At 36.8% G+C, this 21516-nt stretch overlaps 1 protein-coding gene across 3 annotated transcripts in view; it reads left to right on the top strand.

Moving 5' to 3' along the window:
- Positions 1-21516, top strand: part of DMXL2 (Dmx like 2) — a 150860-nt gene that overhangs the window by 27352 nt on the left and 101992 nt on the right. For all 3 annotated transcript variants that reach the window (XM_028100071.2, XM_028100070.2, XM_088024791.1), the window contains exons 3-6: positions 2597-2668; positions 5225-5303; positions 6174-6309; positions 6955-7021. In XM_028100071.2, coding sequence (XP_027955872.2) covers positions 2597-2668; positions 5225-5303; positions 6174-6309; positions 6955-7021 — 354 coding nt within the window. The remainder of the gene's footprint in view (positions 1-2596; positions 2669-5224; positions 5304-6173; positions 6310-6954; positions 7022-21516) is intronic.

Here is a 21516-nt window from a genome sequence, read left to right as displayed (position 1 = left end):
AAGGCAGACGCTTAATGACTGAGCCACCCAGGCGCTCCCTACCCATGTATACAGTCTTGAAAGATCTGTAGGCCTCACAATCCTGTGCATACTGATATTCTACCAGTTGATAATTCTAGCAACTATTAACTCAATAGTGGGGAAGTAAACTTTTATCTTCTCTGCATAGCATCCCTTATATTACCCAATTTATAATAGCATCAATTTTTTATCAAGAAATTTAGCAAGTTGTTAGTGTCTAATATAATATTTGTCATATAACAGCTGCTTTGTATTGCTTTGTAAAGCTTCTGTTAATGAATGTTTGTTGAGTGAAGAATTTTAAGGTTCATTCATTCAGACTTTCAAACAGAAGGTTTATTTTGAAATAGTTTGCCTTTCATCTTATGTACCTCTCCCCCCAAATATACATCAAATGTAATATATATCAAATTTGGTTATATGGGGCGCCTGGGTGGCTCAGTCAGTTAAGCATCTGCCTTTGGCTTGGGTCATGATCCTGGGGTCCTGGGATCGAGCCCCACATCAGGCTCCCTGCTCAGCGGAGAGCCTGCTTCTCCCTCTCCCTCTGCCTGCCACTCTGCCTACTTGTGCTCTCTCTCTATCTCTCTGTCAAATAAATAAATAAAATCTTTAAAAAAATTTTTTTTGGTTATATGTAAAGCAAATAGAGCATATTCTCTGTATACTCTAGCAGTTAAGTAAGACCAGTGTTGTGTAGAAGAGTTAAATGTCTGTACAATATAAAAATGAACTTTTCTTGTAATAATTGTAATAATTTAGTCTTAGTGTTCTAGAAATTGTTCTTTACTGAGAAGTAACAAATTTTATCAAGGATATGTTAAAACGGAATTTTCTTGGTGATAAATAGTAATGTTGCAAATTTATGCCAAATAATAAATTAGTATTATAATATTTTTTAGTGTCCCGCCCAACTGCTTGTATCAAGCTTTAGTATTTGTGTAAATGTGGCATGATATGATAGTCTAGTGATATCATTGATCTCGTATTGAAACACTGAATTTCCTGGTGTTTTTTAATACTTATTTCTTGCTTTTCTGACTTTTTTCCCAGTACCCCCTCCAAGCATTGCTTATTGTTTAGAAAACACTGAGAGTGCCAGATTTCTTTCATTAATTTTTCATTGCTCATCTCCCTAAGCCAAATAGGGTATCTTTAAACCTGCTTAGAATTGTATGATAGTTGTCAGAGATGAGTTTGAATAAATTATTTGTGTGCTGGTGACAGTCACAATAATCTGGGAGCAAAGTTTCTTTTCGTATATAAGTCCTTGGTGTTCATAACCATGTTTCCACTTTTCCTTACTTACCTGGTTGAAAATAAAGAAGGCAAAACTGACACCTTTGATTTAGTGTCTTCTCTTGCCATCTTTTATTTCCTTTATTCCCAGTCCTTGTAGTGATAACTTTGCATTGATGATTTTATGTCAGGTAACTATGGTCATTCTTTCATCAGTTGACATGTTGAATGTGATCTTTCTTAGCACTTTTTGCCTAAGTGTTTCCTTCAGCTGGGCATTGTAAGTAGTTTCCTCCCTACAGTTGTGGATTAAAAGCTTTTTCTTGGAACGAGTGTTAGATATTAAGTAACAGTTAAAATCACTTTTTGGTGTGAGAGAGCTCTGAAATGACAGTAGACCTTTTTGGGTGGCCTTAAAAGAACATCCATGTAAATTCGTTTCATAGGTTAACCTTTAGGTCCGGAAGTGTCAGCAGGAATGGTTTTTGGTCTGTTTCCTGTAGTTGATTCACTCTTGACAAGAGGAAAATGAACTGGGAATTGGCTTTCAAGGAATTATTGTAAAGCAGGTTCTGGTAGCTTCCAGGAACAGGGATTTATGTCCCTTTTTATCAGGTATGTGACCTGGAATAAAATCCGCCTGGCCCCCAAATCTGTAGCTTCAGTCCACTGTAGATGTCTACGTGAGCTCATTCTCTTCCCCTTGAGTCTGATTTCTTCTCCTAGTCCATCTTCTCTGTTCCTTCTTCTAGATGGTTTTCCCCATTGGTATTTTTTTGTTTTATGGTATAATTAATGTCATTTTGTTTGATATATTTTGAATACCTGTTTAATACTTTCTTGATGTCTTTTTCTACTTCTCATGGTTTTTATATTTTCACTGGATTATGAAATTTCTGACAGATGCACCATTGAAATGTATCATTGTTAATAAAGTTATTCCTATGTTAAAATCTTTTTTAAAAAAGATTTTATTTATTGATTAGAGGGAGAGAGTGCACTAGTGTGTGCATGAGTGGAGGGGAGGGGCAGAGACAAAGGGAGAAGCATGCTCCCTGCTGAGCAGAGAGCCCAATGTGGGGGGCTCGATCCCAGGACCCTGGGACCATGACCTGAGTCGAAGGCAGGCAGACGCTTAACCGACTGAGCCACCCAAGCGCCCCCAGAGAAGAGATTCTTAAGTCCAGTACTTTTTCAATTATATTTATGGAATGGAATAATCATAACTACTGTATTGGGATTGTATTATATGTAATTAGTTTATACATTATCGTGAAAAGGATGTTGTCTTTATTTTCTTTCCCTAAATGTTAATGCTTTGTTCATTTCTTTTTAGATTGCAGCTTCATATGGTAATGCTGTCTGTATTTTTGAGCCCTTGGGCATAAATTCCCATAAGAGAAATTGTGTAAGTATTAAATGGTAGTAGAAATTTTTTAGAGTTTTAAGTTTAGAATCCAGTCTATAACAGTGAAGAGCTCCTCAGGAGCTGGTGCTGAAGGTGGTCTGGAACATCCATGTGAAGTTGGTCTGGTGCTTTATAGTAAGATCTTTTACATCCACGAGGAATATGCTTAGACATTTTAGAAGCCTAGTTTTCTACAATATTGCTAATTGAGATTTACCTTGTTAGTTGGGATCTACCTTAGTTAAACTACTAGTATCTTGTCTAGATTACCAAAGTAGTGTCTGATATGCTTTATGTCCCTCTCCCCCTTCTCTGTTCTCAACAGCAGGTCATGACACACTTCTGTGCTTAAAACTCCATATTTCTCATAGACTCCAAGCCAAAAAGCCTTAAATTAGACTGTACCCTTTCTTCCCTCCAGTACCCCCCTTACCACCTCTCAGAGCTCAACTCCTACTGTTTTTGTCCTCTCTGATGTCACTCCAGCCACACTGGCATTTTTACTGCTCTTTGACCAGTTCTTTTCCGTCTTAGGGTCTTTGCATTGTTTTTTCTCTTGTCTGGAATGTTTTTCTTTCTCTAGATAGCTTTAGGGCCAGCTCCTCCAGATCCTATAAATCTTTGCTCAATAGTACCTTCTCACCAGGGGTCCACCCGTTTTAAAAATTGCCATTTGCTTCTGCCACCCTTATTTTAACCCCCAGCCTCCTATTTTTAACCTTTTTCCATAGTGCTTATCTTGTTTATTTGTTATTTACTGTTCAGAGTGTAAAGCTCCATGAAGGTATGTATATGGAGCTTTGTTTCTTTTGTTCACTGATGCATCTGAAGTACTTAGGACAGGATCTGAAACATAACAGATGCTTCTAAATTTTTGTTAATGGAGTTAGGAACTTAGGTAAAATCACTTATCAGCTAAGTGATCTAACATATCACATTGAGAACTATTCAGATTCATTCTGGGTGCTATATTTTATTTTACTTTATATTCAGAAAACCTTACATGGTTAGAATCGCTAACCCTTTTAAAAAGTACTGCATTCATTAAGACTCCGTTATCACTCACAAATAGTCAAAACTGCCCGTGTGAAATCTGAATGCCAAGAGTATGTATTTACCAGGAATTTTTAAAAAGTGTATTCTTAAATGGATTAAAAAAGTAGATTTGATACATTTCATTCAATCTATGTATTTGATTATTTCTTTTCATATTTTAAAAAAGTACACATTAAAATATGATAGTATTAGGAAGTGGATATCAAATTTGAGAGTGCTTAAGAGTCACCTATAGTACATATTAAAATTCAGATTTCAGGCCTCACCCTCAATATTTCTTCTGTGGAGTTGGCCTACATATTGCACTGTGAGAAACACTAAAGGAAGGAATATCAGGGATGCCTGTAGTTTGGGGATGATTTGATTATTACTCTAAAATGGATCTATTGAGAAGTATTTAAAATGCTTTTTTGACTTTTGTTTGGTCAGCAATGGTAGGGTTAAAAAAAAGCATTATATTTAAAAATTTTAAATTATTTTTGGATAATGAAATTCAGGTTTTGCAGTAATTTTAAAATTCTGCTTCTTGATAGTCATCTTGAATGAAGCATTTAAGTATTCAGAAAATATAAAGAGAGTGAATTTTTGTGTATTAAACTATTATTGCCAAGCAATTAATGTATAACTTGCCTAAGGTGACATGGCTTTACATTGCACTATACTTTCACAAAAGGACATTTTATATTTATGTGCTACAAAGAAATATCTAAACTTTTTTTCAGTTACTCTATTTCATGGCACAGGCCTTTGACTTTTATACTTTAAAACTTCTTTCTACCTTTTAGTATGAAAATGGTAAAAAAAGATGGAAATTATTCAAATGAATACAACATACGTCATATGGGTTTATGGACTGTATATATTGTATAGTTCAAATTTGCTGACTTTGGGAGATATTTCTAGTTTATTTTAGACATTGAGTCCATAGGATTATTTCTAATGTGCATTCATTTTGTTTTCACAAACGAGTGTCTGCCTATGTTCCAGCCATTGCAGCACTCAGGACATAAAGCTTATTATGGCATAATTATTTCCGCAAAGAGTTGGAGTTTAATAGGAAAGTCAGATGTATGAATGAGTAATACTCCAGTGTGACCACTGTTAGAATGGTAGAATGTAAAGAGTGCTCTGAGTGCTGCCAGGGTGTCAGAAGAGGCCCCTCTGCAGAGGGGATGATGTAGCTGGGTCTTGATGGAAGCATAGCAGTTTGCAGGTGGAGTGAGAGAAACAGCATATCCTAAGTATGTGAATGTGTTTATAGACGTGGAAGGAAGCCTGAGACAGTATGCTTTGGGCATGGCAAGTGGCTTGATATGGTAGAATAAATAATAAGTGGAACTATCAGAAGTTATTTTAGAAACAATATTTTGAAAATAATAGTGAAATATTTATACCTTTATTTTAGATCATAAGGTCTTAAGTCAAAGAAAATGATAAAATGGGAGTACTTATGGATATTACTTTAAAAACATGTTTTTCTTTTTTATTTCTATGTTTCAGCAACTCAAGTGTCAGTGGCTTAAAACTGGGCAGTTTTTTTTGAGCTCTGTGACATACAATTTAGCCTGGGACCCTCAAGGTATTTAGTGATTATATTTAGAAATTATAAAGAGTAAATATTGGTTTTAAATATATGATTACAATTACAATAGTCTCTCATAATAAGAAAGTTATCAGTAGTGTATTTTCTTTTTGCTAGTGGATGAGTGTGTATTTTTTTTCTCGGTATACACTGCTTTGTACAGTGCTTAATTTACTATTACTTCTGTGCTTTTCCCCCCCTGCCTTTGAATATCTTATTCCAAGAAACAGTGATGATTTGTTTCCTTAGTTAACATGTGCTGTCCTTTACTGTTACTGTATTTAGTAAGAAATAAAATCAGAAATAGGGCTAAAAAACCCCCCTATCTTGTTTTATTATTTGTGTTTTAGGAAATTATTGTCTTTAAATTTGAAAGATTAGAAGCCTCTAATGAGAATAGCTGTTGCCTCTTTTTACATTCATGATTAATGAAGGTAATTTCTGTATTCCATGTAGAGAAACAAATTCCATTAATCCATTAATCTTCAGTTAAGTGTTATATCCTGAGAACATTCTGTGTTTATATATCAGAGCTTTTTGGGTTTGTTTTGTTATTGTACTTTTGCTTTGCCTTGCTTTGCTTTCCTTCCTTCCTTTTCTTCCTTTCTTTAGATTTACCTGATACAAAATAGCTCTTTAGCTCTTGGCCAGTAAGCTCTTCTTTTTTGTTCTCAAGTCTCTCCTGAGAACTACTCTCTCTTGGGTAGTGGATTCTTGGATTTGAAATGGATATGCCCCAAGTATTTTTCATAGACAGTATTGCTTATTTTTCACAGAGTAGTTTATAGACCTAAATACAAGCCCGCATATGCATTTCTTTCTCCAGATAATCCTTGCTTATTCATCAGAACTTTATTTAAATTTCAGATAACAGATTGTTGACAGCAACTGATTCTATTCAGTTGTGGGCTCCTCCAGGAGATGACATTCTGGAAGAGGAGGAAGAAATTGATAATAAAATGCCTCCAGTTTTAAATGATTGGAAGTGCATCTGGCAGTGCAAGTTTGTATCTATGTTGTTCTGTTCATTAATTTAAAAAAAAGCTTCCTAAAATATATTCCCTTTCATAGTGATCTCTATTTTTTGACAGTACTATTATATTTAGAAGCTTAGAAAGTGGACCTTTTCTAACCAGAACCCATTATAATATTATCCTTCAGTCTTTGTTGCAGTTGATTGTTTGAAAAACAGCAAAAATATTTTCATAGTTATAACCTCAAAACTTGGCTAGATAAGGTTGACACGTGGGAATTACTCATTAATGGATGAGATGGGGATGGGGATGGGGAAGGGGATGAAAGTTACCAGTCACTCTTAAGTGGAAGAATGGCTATACCATTGACAGTATGGATTATGTGAAGGGGACCGATTAGCCAGGGAGGATGGTGAGCTCAGTTTTTAACATGTTATATTGAAGATGTTGGTGGGACATATAGGTGAAGCTATCTTTTAGGCATGTTGATTGCATTCTTCTTTGGATCCCCAAAATGAACTTCAGATTAGTTTTATTAATTAATTTGTATTTTTGGGGAGGTGAAATTTTTTATTTTTAGAAAACACTCTTGTTAAGAAAATCTTATTTTGACCATTTATATATACAGTGTTCCAGATTTTAAAAATGCTGACTGTTTAACTTTGTTTTTTTAGAACCTCAGTGTCTGTACATTTGATGGAATGGTCCCCTGATGGTGAATATTTTGCTACTGCTGGAAAGGTAAAGAACCAAATAAAACATAAAAGAAACAGAACAATTAAAAACGTTCCTTTTTCATTCCCATTTTCAGGTTTTTCATGTGTAAAATTGGGATAATCCTACTCTGCAAAGCTGGTCAGAGGAATAGTGATAGTTATTTGTGAAAGATCTGGTATGTTCCCCATAGGTAGTAGGCACTTGGGAAAATAAAGGACTGCTGCTGCTGCTGTTGTTCTTATTATTATTTGACCTTTCTTTAAAACTTACATTTTTTTAAAATTAACTTTTATGTTTAAAGAATAGTATATGTAAGTTAATTTAAAAAGCGAAATAGTACTACTAGATTCACAATGCAAAGAAGCATTCCTTTTTTATTTTTATTTTTTTAAAGATTTTATTTATTTATTTGACAGAGAGAGAGACAGCGAGAGCAGGAACACAAGCAGGGGGAGTGGGAGAGGGAGAAGCAGGCTTCCTGCTGAGAAGGGAGCCCGATGTGGGGCTCGATCCCAGGACCCTGGGATCATGACCTGAGCCAAAGGCAGACGCTTAACAACTGAGCCACCCAGGCGCCCCAGAAGCACTCCTTTCACCCCGTTCTTAATTCCTGTGTCCTGGAGACAGTTATTCATCAAATTGTGTATTTTGGTATTTCCTTTTATGTTCCTAAAATAACTTGCTTATGCTCCCATTTCTTAACTTGTTTTCCTTTTACAGTGTTATGTATCCTCTCTTGCCTTCCTGCTATGGAAGCTGAGACTTGAGTCCTCTAGCTGTTGTCCCCATCTCCACTTTTGCCACATATGCGTATTCACTTTCTTTCCTCCTATCTTCCTGCTGTAGATAGCTCACATTATTTGGGTAAATGTTCACATTATTAAGATTGTGTAAAATACTCTTCACAGAATAATTACTTTGGAGTTACCAGTTACTTTGTTTTATTCTTTGCTTCATTTTCTATATACCTAATTCATCTGAAAACCTCTGGCTGTCTTTGGATCTCCGCTGGGTGGTGTAATCCCACCTAGGAGGTGTCCTGAAAAGGTGTGTTCTCTTTGCCCCACTCTGGCTTAGTTGCTCTCCAAGCCTAAAATAGGAGAGCTACCATTTTTGAATTTTCTTTTACCAACCTCAGGAGATTCTCTTTGCCCTGTTTCTTAGCATCATTTATCTTCTTTCCTTGCTCTGATGGAGATACCCTCTAAGTAGGTTCCTGGGAAGGGTGAATGGGCAAAAAAATTTTTAAGGCATTGCAAAGCCTAAACAATTATTCTTCTTTTATGTTTGATTTGGCTGGACATAGAATTGGGTTGAAACTTTTCTCTGAGAATTTTTTATGTCCTAGCTCTGTTGCCATCTAGCTACCAGTATTGCTATTTGAGAAGTACAGTGCCATTAGGACTGCACTTCCCCCATCTCCAGCTTGTAGAGGTTTTAAAAATTTTCCCCTTATCCCTGGTGTTCTGAAATTTCAAGATGATGTCGTGGTATGGGTTAATACCCATCACCCGGCTTTCACTTTGAAATAATTTTTTCCTGCTATCACATTTTTAATTTTCAAGAATTTTTTTTCTTATTCCATGAATGTTCATTTTTAAGTTATAAAATATTTTATAAGTATAAAGGAATATATTTGAAGTATATATATATATATATATAACATATGTAGTATAATAATACACATGTACCTACTACTGATTTGGGACAAAGAACATAAACTGATGAGTTTCTTATCATCCTGCTTGCATCTTCTCTTTCCCCTCCCACCCAGACAACCAGAATCCTGCATTTTATGTCTTATTTCATTTTTTTTTAGTTTCACATGTATATATTCCCAAATAGTATAATGTTTAGTTTTGCATGGTTTTGAACTTACAAAAATTGTACCATAAAGTTATTGAAATACAGCTTCAAGATATTAAAAAATAAATTTGTGATAATTGCTATCATGTACTTCTGGGTTAATGCTTCAGTAACAAAAAATTACATTTAAAAATCACTAGGTAAAGTTTTAATTGTACTTAATTGTATATGGAATTAAAACTTTTATATTACACTACAAGGGAAGAAGAGGTTTTCCAAGAACACCATAATTCACCCTTTTTGACTTAATCTCTAGTTGTAAACCACTGAACCGTTTTGTCCTGAGTAATTAGTTGGCCCAGAGGCAGTTGCTCAACAGGTGAGATTATAGACAGGAAGAATGCACAATATTGTAGACAGAAAGACTGCAGCCATGTGCAGTTTGTTAGTGAACTAATAACTAACGATTTGAAGGTAGCAAGGTGTGTCAAAAAACATTTTGAGATATTTACACAAACTGTCCTGTAATACTAAGATATCTGTGATTTCTCTTAGAGATAAAGTCATAGGTGCCACTAATACTACTTTGGTTTGTTGCTTATATTCATAACTGAAATTTAGCATTTCTTTCAGTTAGCAGTTATGAAAATAGAGAAGTAATTGTTTTTCACCACTCAAGTTCATGGTAACCCTGGGTCTTAGTTGGGGTTTCTCAAGAAGCAGATCCCGAGACAGGGATTCCAGTATAAGTAATTAATAGGGAGATGATCACCAAGAAATACACTGGATTTGAGGCATAGAAGCAAGGGTGCTTCATAAGGGGTACATTATCACGCAAGTGATGAACAAGCTTGGATGTCTGGGCAATTCTGGGAGCCAGTGTTCCTCACAACATCGTGTTCCTCACACATGTTCCTCATACACATTGGTTGTTGGTTGGGGGCTAGTTAGGGCAGGGCATTAATTCTCAGCACTCAAAAACAACTAGAAAACCTCAGGCAAAGATATGTAGATGCTGTCAGTTAGAACTGGCACACTAAAATGCTAAGACATGAGTGGATACAGGATATATAAAAAATATCTTTTCTATCTTGAATTCTTTCCCTAGGCCCCTTGAGTTGGGGGCCTCAGGTAAAGAACTGGTGACCTAAAATCTGGACATTTGTTTTTGTCTTCCACATTTATTCATGTGGAATTCATGTGGAATAATTTTTGGATATGGTTTGAGGCAGAGGTCGTTTGATTTTTTTCTGTATGGATCTCCAGTTCAGCACAATTTATTGAAGTCTCTTCTTTCTTCATTGCTCTGTATTACCACTTTTGTCATAGAATCCAATGTCCATATTTATGTGGGTCTGTTTCTGGGTTATTTTCTCTCACTGGCCTTTTCTTACACCAGCCACCTGTCTTAATTGCTATAGCTTTTAAATTGCCTTGATTATCTGGTAGAGGAAGTCCTCCCATCTTTAAGATTATCTTATCTGTTCTTGGCCCTTTTTATTTTCAAATTAGTGATTTGGTAAGTAGTGGAATTACTGGATCATACGGTATTTCTGTTTTTAATTTTTCGAGGAACCTCATACTGTTTTCTACTGTGGCTATATCAGTTTTTGTTTCCACCACCAGTGCACGAGGGTTCCTTTTTCTCCACATCCTTGCCAGGCCCTTTGTATTTTCGTGTAAATTTTAGGATGAGCCTGATAAGTTTTATTTATTTATTTTATTTTTTTTAAAGGCTTTATTTATTTATTTTTGAGAGAGAGAGCATGAGCAGGGGGAGGGGCAAAGGCCGAGGGAGAAGCAGACTCCCCACTGAGCAGGGAGCCTGACATGGGGCTGGATCCCAGGACCCTAAGAAGAAGGCAGAGACACTTTACCGGACTGAGCCACCCAGGGGCCCTGAGCCCGATAAGTTTTAAAAAAACTAACAAAATCTCTTGTGATTTTGATTGGTACTGCATTGACTCAATAGGTCAGTTTGGAGAGAATTGGCATCTTTACAATTGAGTTCCCATCATGAACACAACATAGGCCTTCATTTATTTTAAAACTTTTTATTTTTCTCAGTATTGTTTTATAATATTTTTTGTAGAGGCCCTAAGCATTTATTAGATTTATTCCTAGGTATTTGATGTTTTCAATGTTGTTATAAATGGCATCATTATGTAAATTTCATTTCATAATTGTTAGTGGTAGATAGAAATGCAATTAATTTTTGGTATATTGAGTTTAAACCTAGCAGCCTTACATAGTCACTGATTCTAATAAACCCTCTGGAGACTCCTTTGGTTTTCTATGTCATAACTTTATTTTCTATGAATAATGAGAGTTTTAGTTCATCTTTTCTAACTCTCAATTGTTGTATATCTTTTTTTTTATTACAGTATCTAGGACCTCTAGTATAATGTTGAATAAAAGAAGTGAGAGTAGTTGTCTTTAAGGATACCTTTCACTTATTACCTTTAATTATTATGTTTATTGTAGTTGTTCTTTCTCAGAAAAAGGAGATTTCCTTATTTATAGTTGTTAGAGTTTTTTTTTTTTTTAAATCACAAATGATGTTGAATCTTAGGAAATATTTTCCCTGAATCTACTGAGGTTATCACTTTTACTCTTTCAATAAGATGAAATCGATGGACTTATTTTCAAGTATTAAATAAACCTTGTGTTTCTGGAATAACCTCAACTTGATTATAATGTATTATCCTTGCTGGATTTGGTTTGCTAATATTTTGTTTAGGATTTGTGAGATCTGTGTGTTAGAGTGAAATCTGGCAAGTAATTTTTCCTTTTTTTGTAATGTCCTTGACAGATTTTGATATCAGTGTCATGTTGGCCTCATAAAATGGACTGGAAAGTTCCCTTTTATCTACTCTTATGAAAGAGTTTATGCAAGATTGATGTAGTTTTTTTTTAAAGTGTGGGATATTTAATTTTTTAATAAACTTATGTTAGAATAGTTTTAGATGTACAGAAAGATTATGAAGATAGTACAGAGAGTTTCCATATACCCGACACCCAATTTCCTCTATTCTTAACATATGTTAGTATACATTTGTTACAAATAATGAACCAATATCAAAGATTGATGTATTTTTTTTTAAAGATTTTATTTATTTGACAGATGGTTAGAGAGCACAAGCAGGCAGAGTGGCAGGCAGAGGGAGAGGGAGAAGCAGGCTCTCTGCTGATCAGGGAGCCGGATTTGGGGCTCGATCCCAGGACCCCAGGATCATGACCTGAGCCGAAGGCAGCCGCTTAACCGATTGAGCCACCCAGGCGCCCCACAGATTGATGTATTTTTATTCTCAAATATTTGCTGGTGAAGCCATCTGGACCATGAGTTTTCTTTGTAGATTTAGGTTTTTAAATAATTATAGGGCTATTTATATTTTATATTTCTTTTTTATGTCAGTTTTGGTAAGTTATCTAGAATTTGCCAGTTTTATCTAAGTTTTCAAATTTACTGGCATAAAATTGTGTGGAACGTTTTATCTTTCTAATATCTGTAATACATGTGTGATGATTTCATTTTCATTTTTGATATTTATGCTTTCTCTTTTTCTTGATTCTTCTCACTAAGGGTTTATCAGTTTTGTAAGTCTTTTTGAAGAACTAACTTTTGGTTTTGTAGACCTATGTATTATATGTTTACTTTTCTGTTTTATTTCTGTTCAGTTGTTCTTCTGTTTTTTTTTTTTTTAAACTTTTTTGGATGGATGTTCAGCCTTTTTTTATTTGTAGTATATACATTTAACACTGTAAATTTCCTTCTAAGCTTCGCTTTATCTCACAAGTTTTTTTAATTCCATAAGTTTTGATATGTATTATTTTCATAATTATTCTAAGCACACATTTTCCCAGTTTCTGTTGTGATTCGTTCTTTGATCCATGAGTTTTCCAGAGAATGGGTTAGAGTTGAGTTCAGTTATGTTGGAGGTGAGGGTAGATGGTGTAGGAGTACTTTACTGGTGGTGACAACTTTTATTTTTCGTTATTAAGTAAAACTTGCAAGTAGTTTGTGATGAGGTTAATTACTACTACTACTATGACAGCAGCTACTAATGATTGAGTGTTATGTACGAGATCCTGTGCCTCCGCAAGGCCTGTGGGACAGGCACTACTCTCCTTGATCTATAGAAGAGGAAACTGCAGCTTGAGAACTTCCTGGAGAAGTTGGAACTAGTGAAAAGGCAGACCTGGGGTTTTAGCCTGGGTGTGTTGGGTAGCAAGGCCATACCAGCTCACTTTGTCTTTCACTGAGAAAATGTTTATTACAAGTGTGTTTGTGGGGATTCTTTGAGACCTCGGTTGAGAGTGCCACCTTTTAGCTTCTGCCAAGTACCTGGGGGGCAAGCCAAACTCAAACTAAATTCTCAACTTGGAAGTTGCTGTGCCATGCAGGTAGTGTGAGTTTGGGCATCAGGGGGCCTGCCTTGTTGTTGTAAATGCCCAGGGGAGTCTTCCTCCTCCACTCAGAGTGTAGGTGTAGATAGACCCTTCCTTACCGTATCCCTTTTCAGAGGTTTCTTTCCTCCCTCAATTTCATCCTTTCACTTGGGGATATTCCTTAGTGGTTTTCTTGGGGTCATGCAGCTGCCTCTGATGTGACTTCTTACCTTGCATGGACTCTATGCATTGTCTCTGGGTAGGTGTTTAAAACCATAGCTCTGTGCCATTGGGTATTGGCAGATTCCCTTGTGACGGTCCAGTTGCCTGCTTCAGCATTTGTTTACTGTGGGTTCTTGCCTGAGAAAATAGATGCAGTCAGAAGAGAACTTTGGTAAGCTCCTACCATCTACCTGTATCTGTTCGCTTCCTGACATCTGGGCCTATATGTCCTGCCTTCCTTTGTGCTGCCATGGGTAAACTGTCTGTGCCTTTTTTTTTTAGAGAGTGAGAGAGAGCATGTGAGCGGGGGCAGGGTGGGGGGCAGAGGGAGAGAGAGAATCTTAAGCTCCATGCCCAGCATGGAGCCTGATGCAGGGCTCCATCTCACGACCCTGAGATCATGACTTGATGCTCAACCAGCTGAGCGCCCTAGGTGCCCCACTGTCTGTGCTTTTGTCCAAGGCCATTTCTTTCACTTGTTTGCTAGCTCCCATCTGTTCCTGCTTACTCAGAGGCATCACTATTGCAGTTGTTTCCTCTCTTCTCCATGAGTTTCCCTTCTCCCCTTGGTCACCACATTGGCATATGTTAACTCCAACCCCCATTTATATGTTGAAGCCCTAACCCCCGATGTGATGGTATTTGGATATGGAGCTTTGGGAAGGTACTTGAGGTTAAATCAGGTGTCATGAGCATGGCCCTAATATAGGAATAGTGAGTACTTTTATAAGAAGAGACACTGGAGAGCTTGCTCTCTTTCTGCGATGCGAAGACACGGCAAGAAGGTAGTCATCTGCAAGCCAAGAACAGAGCTCTTACCAATCCGACCATTCTGGCAACCTCATCTCAGCCTCCAGGCTTCAGAACTGGAAGAAAACATTTGTTTAAGCCACCCAGTCTGTGGTATTTTGTTATGGCAGCCCAAGCTCACTAATACAGTGTAGCATGCCACACGTGCTATGATCTTGCCCATGCCCATTCTGAAACAAACAGCCACAATAACCAAAAACCCTCTCTCCACCTTCTGTCAGGTTACATTTCCTTGTCCTTATGGCACCTTCAAAGAGTTGCTTAGAGTTGCTGTCTCCCAGTTTTTCTCCTCATTTTCTGTTCTGCATACTCACTACCACTCTTCTGAAAGTGTAATTCATGAGTTCCTCTTACTGAATCCTGTGGTTAGTTCTTACTTACCCAATGGCATGATTTAACACAGTTGGTTGCTTCCTCCCCCTCGAACACTTTCTTCAGTTTACTTCCAGGACACGGGTCACTCTTGATTTGCTTTTTAACTCTTTGGCTGCCCCTCATTAGTTTGCTGATATCACCTTTACTCCCGACTTTTAAATGTTGGAGTTCCCCAGGGCTTATTTCTTAGACCTCTCCTCTGACCATACTCACTCCTTTGGCCATGTCATCTTGTCTCATGGCTTCAAGTGCATTCAGTTGTATCTTTTGCTTGTACCTTTCCTCTAAACTCCAGGCTGATTGTTTATATATATATATATATATATATATATAATATATATATTTATATATATATATAACATCTATCTACATATATATACACACACACACATATACATACATACACACACACATACATATATAAAACCAATACATGTCTTCAAGTAAACATGTCTAAAATGGAACTCCTGACCTCTGCCCCCTGCCCCCTACTCCCCTGATGGCTCTACCTTCAAAATGCATCCACAGTCTGCTCACTTCTCTGCCACCCCCATGGTCATAATCTATTTGAAGCCTCCATCACTTATTACTCATATTACTGTATTAAATTCTTAATTGGTTCTCCCAGCTTGTGCTGTGCTCCTCCTGTACAGTGTATTTTCAAACCAGTGGCTAGAGTGATCTTTTCAAAATGTACGTCAGATAGTGTCACTCGTCTGTGCAAAACTGTCAGAAAGTTTCCCATTTCATTCATTACAAACCCAAGTCTTTATGATGGTTTTCCAGGCCTGTCCCATGCTTACTGCATCTCCCATTATTTCTTTGACCTTATCTCCTGTTACTCTCCTCCTTGGAAACCTGACTTCAGCCACATACCCATTGTGATTTTTTTCTAAAAATAGCTTTTGCACTGGGGCGCCTGGGTGGCTCAGTCGGTTAAGCGTCTGCCTTCGGCTCAGGTCATGATCCCAGGGTCCTGGGATCGAGCCCCACATCAGGGGAGCCTGCTTCTCCCTCTGCCTCTGCCTGCCTGCCTGCCTACTTGTGCTCTCTCTCTCTCTCTGTCAAATAAATAAATAAAATCTTAAAAAAAAAATAGCTTTTGCACTTGTTTCCCCCCACTGCCACCCAGAAAACTCATCCCCCCAGAGACCTGCATGGATTTTCCCTTTACTGCCTTCAGTGTCACCTTCTCAGTGCATCCCACCTCCCACTATACTTTTGATTCCCTTTTCCTGTCTTAATTTTGCTACTAGCACTTATCACTAGGAATCTGTACTACTTTTCTGTTATTGCATTAACAAATGGCCACAGACGGCTGCTTAAAACCACACATTTACTAGCTCAGCTTCTGCGGGTCAGGTGTCTGGGCGTGGCTTGGATAAGTGCTCTGGTCTGGGACTCTAAAGGCTGTAGTAAAGGCACCAGCTGGGCTGAATTCTCACCCGGAGACTTGAGTAGGGCAGAATCCTTTCCCAAGCTCACTCAGGGTGTTGATAGAATTTATTTCTTTGTAGGTGTATGACTGAGGGCTTGGCCTTTTCCTGACTCTTGGAGGCCTCCTTCAGGTCCTAGAGGCTGCTAATAGTTCCTTGCCATTTGGGCTTTCTCTCTCTCTCCCTTTTCCCTACTTTCTCCCCTCTGCTTCTCCTTCCTCTTATTCCCCCTCATAGATAATAGAGCTATCTAAACGATTTGGCAGGGTAGATAGTAAGGAACCAAAGCATAATGGGGGAAAATAAATAATGATAAATTGGAAGAAAACAGATTTTAAAAACACTGAAAAACTTGATAAGCCAATTAAATCGCCTACAAATTAATAAAACCCTAATATTTAATATTTCCAGGTAGAATGTAGAGATGCAAGAAGAACTCCATAATGTCTGGAAAGCATGGTTAATAAAAGGAAAACTTAACCAGAATTCAGGAAAAATTGTTTAAAAAAGAAGATAATTCTTGCCTTTGATCTCTAAAACTAGGCAGTCACTTTTAAAGCTTTGATCTTTAAAAACTAGCATCCCACTACTCCTAAAACTTGACCATGAAAAAACCTGCCATACCCACAGATTTGTTCTTTTTGTTACTCATGTTTCTTAGGGTTACCATATACTCACAGATGATTAGTAAGATTAGTCATTCCTTTGATTTAATGAATCTGTCATAGGTGAGGCTGTGATGATTTAATATAGGACCAATTCAGTGTGATCAGAGAGCCACTCTAGTTCATTCTGGAATGCAGCTGTAGCATATTCCCAGTTGGTCATTGCTCTGACATCAGTTTGGGCAATGTTGTGCACGTTATCCTGCATTCAAAGCATGTTTTCCTACTACCCTCTTTCAAATAAAATTAGTGGCACTATTGTATACAGTCAGGTCTTCCTTAAAACACGTATTTTGACATATATATCGTCTGATGTACCTTTTATCATAGAAAATTTATCAAAGAAATGCACTTCAGAACTTCAGTAGTTCATAATTGCAAAGCATACAAGAACCTTCTCATAGCTGTATTCCCATCATGGTAGACTCTCTAATATTTGTGTATATTTGATATATGCATATATATATATAAAATTTGTCTTTCTCTATTTCATAGTGCATTTTTGAAAAACTAATTTGGAATTTTACTTGAAATTAACAACCTTCATGTGTTTAGCAAATATTTTTTTGAACACCACATGCCCTGAGCTGTTTTATATGTTGGCAATCTTGTGATGAAGAGGATAGACAAGCTTGCTGTGTGCGTGCAACCTAACTTGTAGTGAAGAAAGACAAAAAAATCATGTATTAATAAATGCTATCCAGAAAATTAAGACAGGATGATGTAGTAGTGTGACTTGGTGTCTATTAGAGTGGATGATCTTTAGAGAATGCTTTTCTGCGGAAGTATCTTTAAACTGAGAACTGAATAATTGGAAGGGGTCAACGTATGAAGTTCAGAAGAAAGGGTATTTTTGACTAATGGAATACCAAGTGTAAATGCTCTGGGATAGGAATTAGCAGGGCTTGTTAAAATACAGCAGAATGCTGGAGTGTAGTAGCCAGATCAAAGTATGCATTTTGGTTAAGATATCAAATGGAGTAAGGTAGGAGTTCCCTAGAAAGGTCAGAGTTAGGGATTCTAAGTTTGAATTCATTAGGCAAAAGATGGTGTTTAAAGTTAAATGGGGCTGGGTGAAATTAACTAGGGAGAAAATGTATGCTGGAGAAGGAATGGGGTTTAGGATGAAATCCAGAACCCTTGAACATTAAATAAAGTGGAGGAAAAAATGGGGAGAAGCCACTGAGAAGGAATGGCCACTAAGATAGATGGAAAACAGGAGAATGTGAGACTAGAGAAATCAGAAGGGAAAAAAAATGAAGAAGGAGGTAACATTTAATTATGTCAGATGACCTATAACTTGGAAAAGACAGTTTAGATATGTATAGAAAGGATGGGCCTACCTGTATGTGCATAAATTAAAATATAAACTTAAACACTTTTAGAATCATAGGATTCTAGCCATCTCAGATCACAGAAGCTGAGGTTTAGGGGTGAAGTCCATTTCTGTGCTCCTCCACTGCCACTAAGCCAAGTTAGCATCTCCTTGCCTCTGGAGCCTTACAGGCCTCTGAAACCATCCCCTGAACTTGTGTATTCCCAGCGGCCAGGGTCCCCCAAACCTATTGCCTTCATAATGCTTTCATGATTCCTCTTGCTCCGAGGATGAAGACCACAGTCCTCACCATGGTAAGGCTCTGCTGTAGAATATGGCTCTGTGTACCCCCAGCTTGTTCCCACCTTAACATCTATCACACTGATGCCTTTTTAGAGCCTTGAAGATCATGCCAGACTCTTGACTTGTGTGCTCTCTAGGGAAGCATCCTTCTCTATTCTTTGCTTGGCCATCTTCTGTGTATCTTTCAGCTCTCAGTTTAAATACCATTTTTTTTAAGGAAACCTTCCAGACAAGGTCAAACCTCCCAAGGAAATACTCTCATAGTATGCTTTTCATTTGTAGCACTTTTCATAATTATATTAAAACAATAATTTGTATCTTTAGTTACTGTTGTCTTCTAGAATATAAGCTCTGTGCAACGAGGAAATATATTTTGTTGTCTCTCTCTCTTCCTTCCCCTATCCCAACTATATCCCCAGCAGTTTATACAGTGCATGCCTGCATTCACTGAATGTTTATGTAAATGGGTCATGTGACCATCCTGTAGTATATAAGCAGTTAATAGCATCATTATCCATTTGTTGTTACAGACTAATTTTAAGTCTGAAACCGTCTGAAATCCGTTGAATTTGTTCAGAGTAACATTTAGCTCTTTAACAGATCTGTATCTGGACATGATCAAATGAAATATTTTTATAAAATATATATTAAAATGCATGTAATTGAATTAAGAATAGTACGTTAATACAAATTCCAAGATGCCTATCCTTCTCTAAACGAGACAAATGAACTGTTAAAATTATTTATAAAAAGTATTGTTTGGTTTGTAGATTCTTCTCTTCTTGTAGTTGATTTCCTTTATATATTTTTTTTTATCGACGTATTATTAACACACTGTTACATTAGTGTCAGGTGTATAAGACAGTGATTCAGCAATTCTGTACATTACTCAGTGCTCATCGTTCAATAAGTATACTCGTAATTTCCTTCACCTGTTACACTCATTCCCCCACCCACTTCCCCTCTGGCAACCACCAGTTTGTCTTCTATATTTAAGAGTCTTTTGTTTTGTTTTTCTTTTTTTCTTTGTTTTGTTTCTTAAATTCCACATACGAGTGAAATCATATGGTATATGTCTTTCTATGACTGACTTATTTCACTTAGCATTATACCCTCCAGGTCCATCTGTGTTCTTGCAAATGTCAAAATTTCACTCTTTTTATGGTGAGTAATATTCCTGTGTGTGTGTGTGTGTGTGTGTGTGTGTGTGTGTATGTGTACCACATCTTCTTTATCCATTCATCTATTGATGGACATTTAGGTTGCTTCTGTATCTTGGCAATTCTAAATAATGCTGCAGTAAATATAGGGGTGCATATATCTTTTTGAATTAGTGTTTTTCTTTTCTTTGGGTAAATGCCCACCAGTGGAATTACTGGGGTATATGGTAATTTCATTTTTTATTTTTTGAGGAACCTACATACTGTTCCAGAGTGGCTGTACCAATTTGCATTTCCACGAACAGTGCACAAGAGTTCCTTTTTCTCCACATCCTCACCAACAATTGTTATTACTTGTGTTTTTGATTTTAGCCATTCTGACAGGTGTAAAGTGATATCGCTTTGTGGTTTTGATTTGCATTTCCTGATGATTAGTGATGAACATTTTTTTCATGTCTCTTGGCCATCTCTATGTCGTCTTTGGAAAAATGCGTATGGCACATATCCTCTGCCCATTTTTTAATTGGATTATTTGTTTTTTGTGTGTTGAGTTGTATAAGTTCTTTATATGTTTTGGATATTAACCCCTTATCAGATCTGTCATTTGCATATATCATTCACTAGGTTGCCTTTTTTGTTTGTTCATGGTTTCTTTCACTGTGCAAAAGCTTTTTATTTTGGCGTAGTTCTAGTAGTTTAATTTTTGCTTTTGTTTCCCTTGCCTCAGGAAACATATCTAGAAAATGTTTCTGTTGTTAAAGAAATTGCTGCCTATGTTTTCTTCTTTTATGGTTTCAGGTCTCACATTTAGGTCTTTAATGCATTTTGAGTTTATTTTTGTGTATGGTGCAAGAAGAGTCTAGTTTTATTTTGCATGTAGCTGTCCAGTTTTTCTAGCACTGTTTGTTGAAGAGGATGGTCTTTTTTCCATTGTATATTCTTTCCTCCTTTGTCATAGATTAATTGACCATAAAAGCATGGGTTTATTTCTGGACTCTCTATTCTGTTCCATTGATCTATGTGTCTCTTTTTGTGCCAGTACCATACTGTTTTGATTGTAGTAATCAAATACCTTAGTAGTATATCTTGAAATCTGGGATTGCAATACCTCCAGCTTTCTTCTTCTCTTTTCAAGGTTGCTTTGGTTATTCAGGGTCTTTTTGTGGTTCCATGCAAGTGTTAGGATTATATGTTCTAGTTGTGTGAAAAATGTTGGTATTTTGATAGGGATTGCATTAAATCTGTAGATGGCTTTGGGTACTATGGACATTTTAACGTTAATTCTTCCAATCCATGAGCATGAAATATCTTTCCATTTGTGTCACCTTCAGATTTTTTAAATCAATGTTTTTTGTTTTTGTTTTTTTAAAGATTTTATTTATTTGTCAGAGAGAGAATACAAGCAGCGGGAGTGGCAGGCAGAGGAAGAAACAGGTTCCCCACTGAGCAAGGAGCCTGATCTGGGGCTCGATCCCAGGACCCCAGAATCACGACCTGAGCCGAAGGCAGACACTTAACTGACTGAGCCACCCAGGTGTCCCTATCAGTGTTTTATAATTTTCAGAGTATAGGTACTTCACCTCCTTGGTTAAGTTTATTCCTATGTATTTTATTCTTTTTGTTACAATTGTAAATGGGATTATTCTCTTAATTTCTCTTTCTGCTACCTCATTATTAGTGTATGGAAATGCAACAGGTTTCTGTATATTAGTTTTGTATACTGTGATTTTACTGAATCCATTTATCAGTTCTAGTAGTTTTTTGATAGATTCTTTGGGTTTTTTTTTTTGTAGATAATATCATGTCTTCTGCAAGTAATGAGAATTTTACTTATTTCTTACCAATTTGGATACCTTTTATTTCTTTTTCTTGTCTGATTGCTGTGGCTGGGACTTACAGTATTATGTTGAATAAAAGTGAGAGTGGACATTGTTGTCTTGTTCCCTATCTTAGAGGAAGATCTCTCAGTTTTTCACCATTGAGTATGATGTTAGCTGTGGGTTTTTCATATTTTGTTGAGGTATGTTCCCTCCAGACC

The sequence above is a fragment of the Eumetopias jubatus genome, unplaced genomic scaffold, assembly GCF_037043125.1.
Source record: "Eumetopias jubatus isolate StellerSeaLion01/CBP00866 unplaced genomic scaffold, mEumJub1_p1.0 scaffold_7, whole genome shotgun sequence".
Classification (NCBI taxonomy): Eukaryota; Metazoa; Chordata; class Mammalia; order Carnivora; family Otariidae; genus Eumetopias; species Eumetopias jubatus.
The sequence above is the reverse complement of the archived record's forward strand: the minus strand, read 5'-3'. Positions and strand labels throughout refer to the sequence as shown.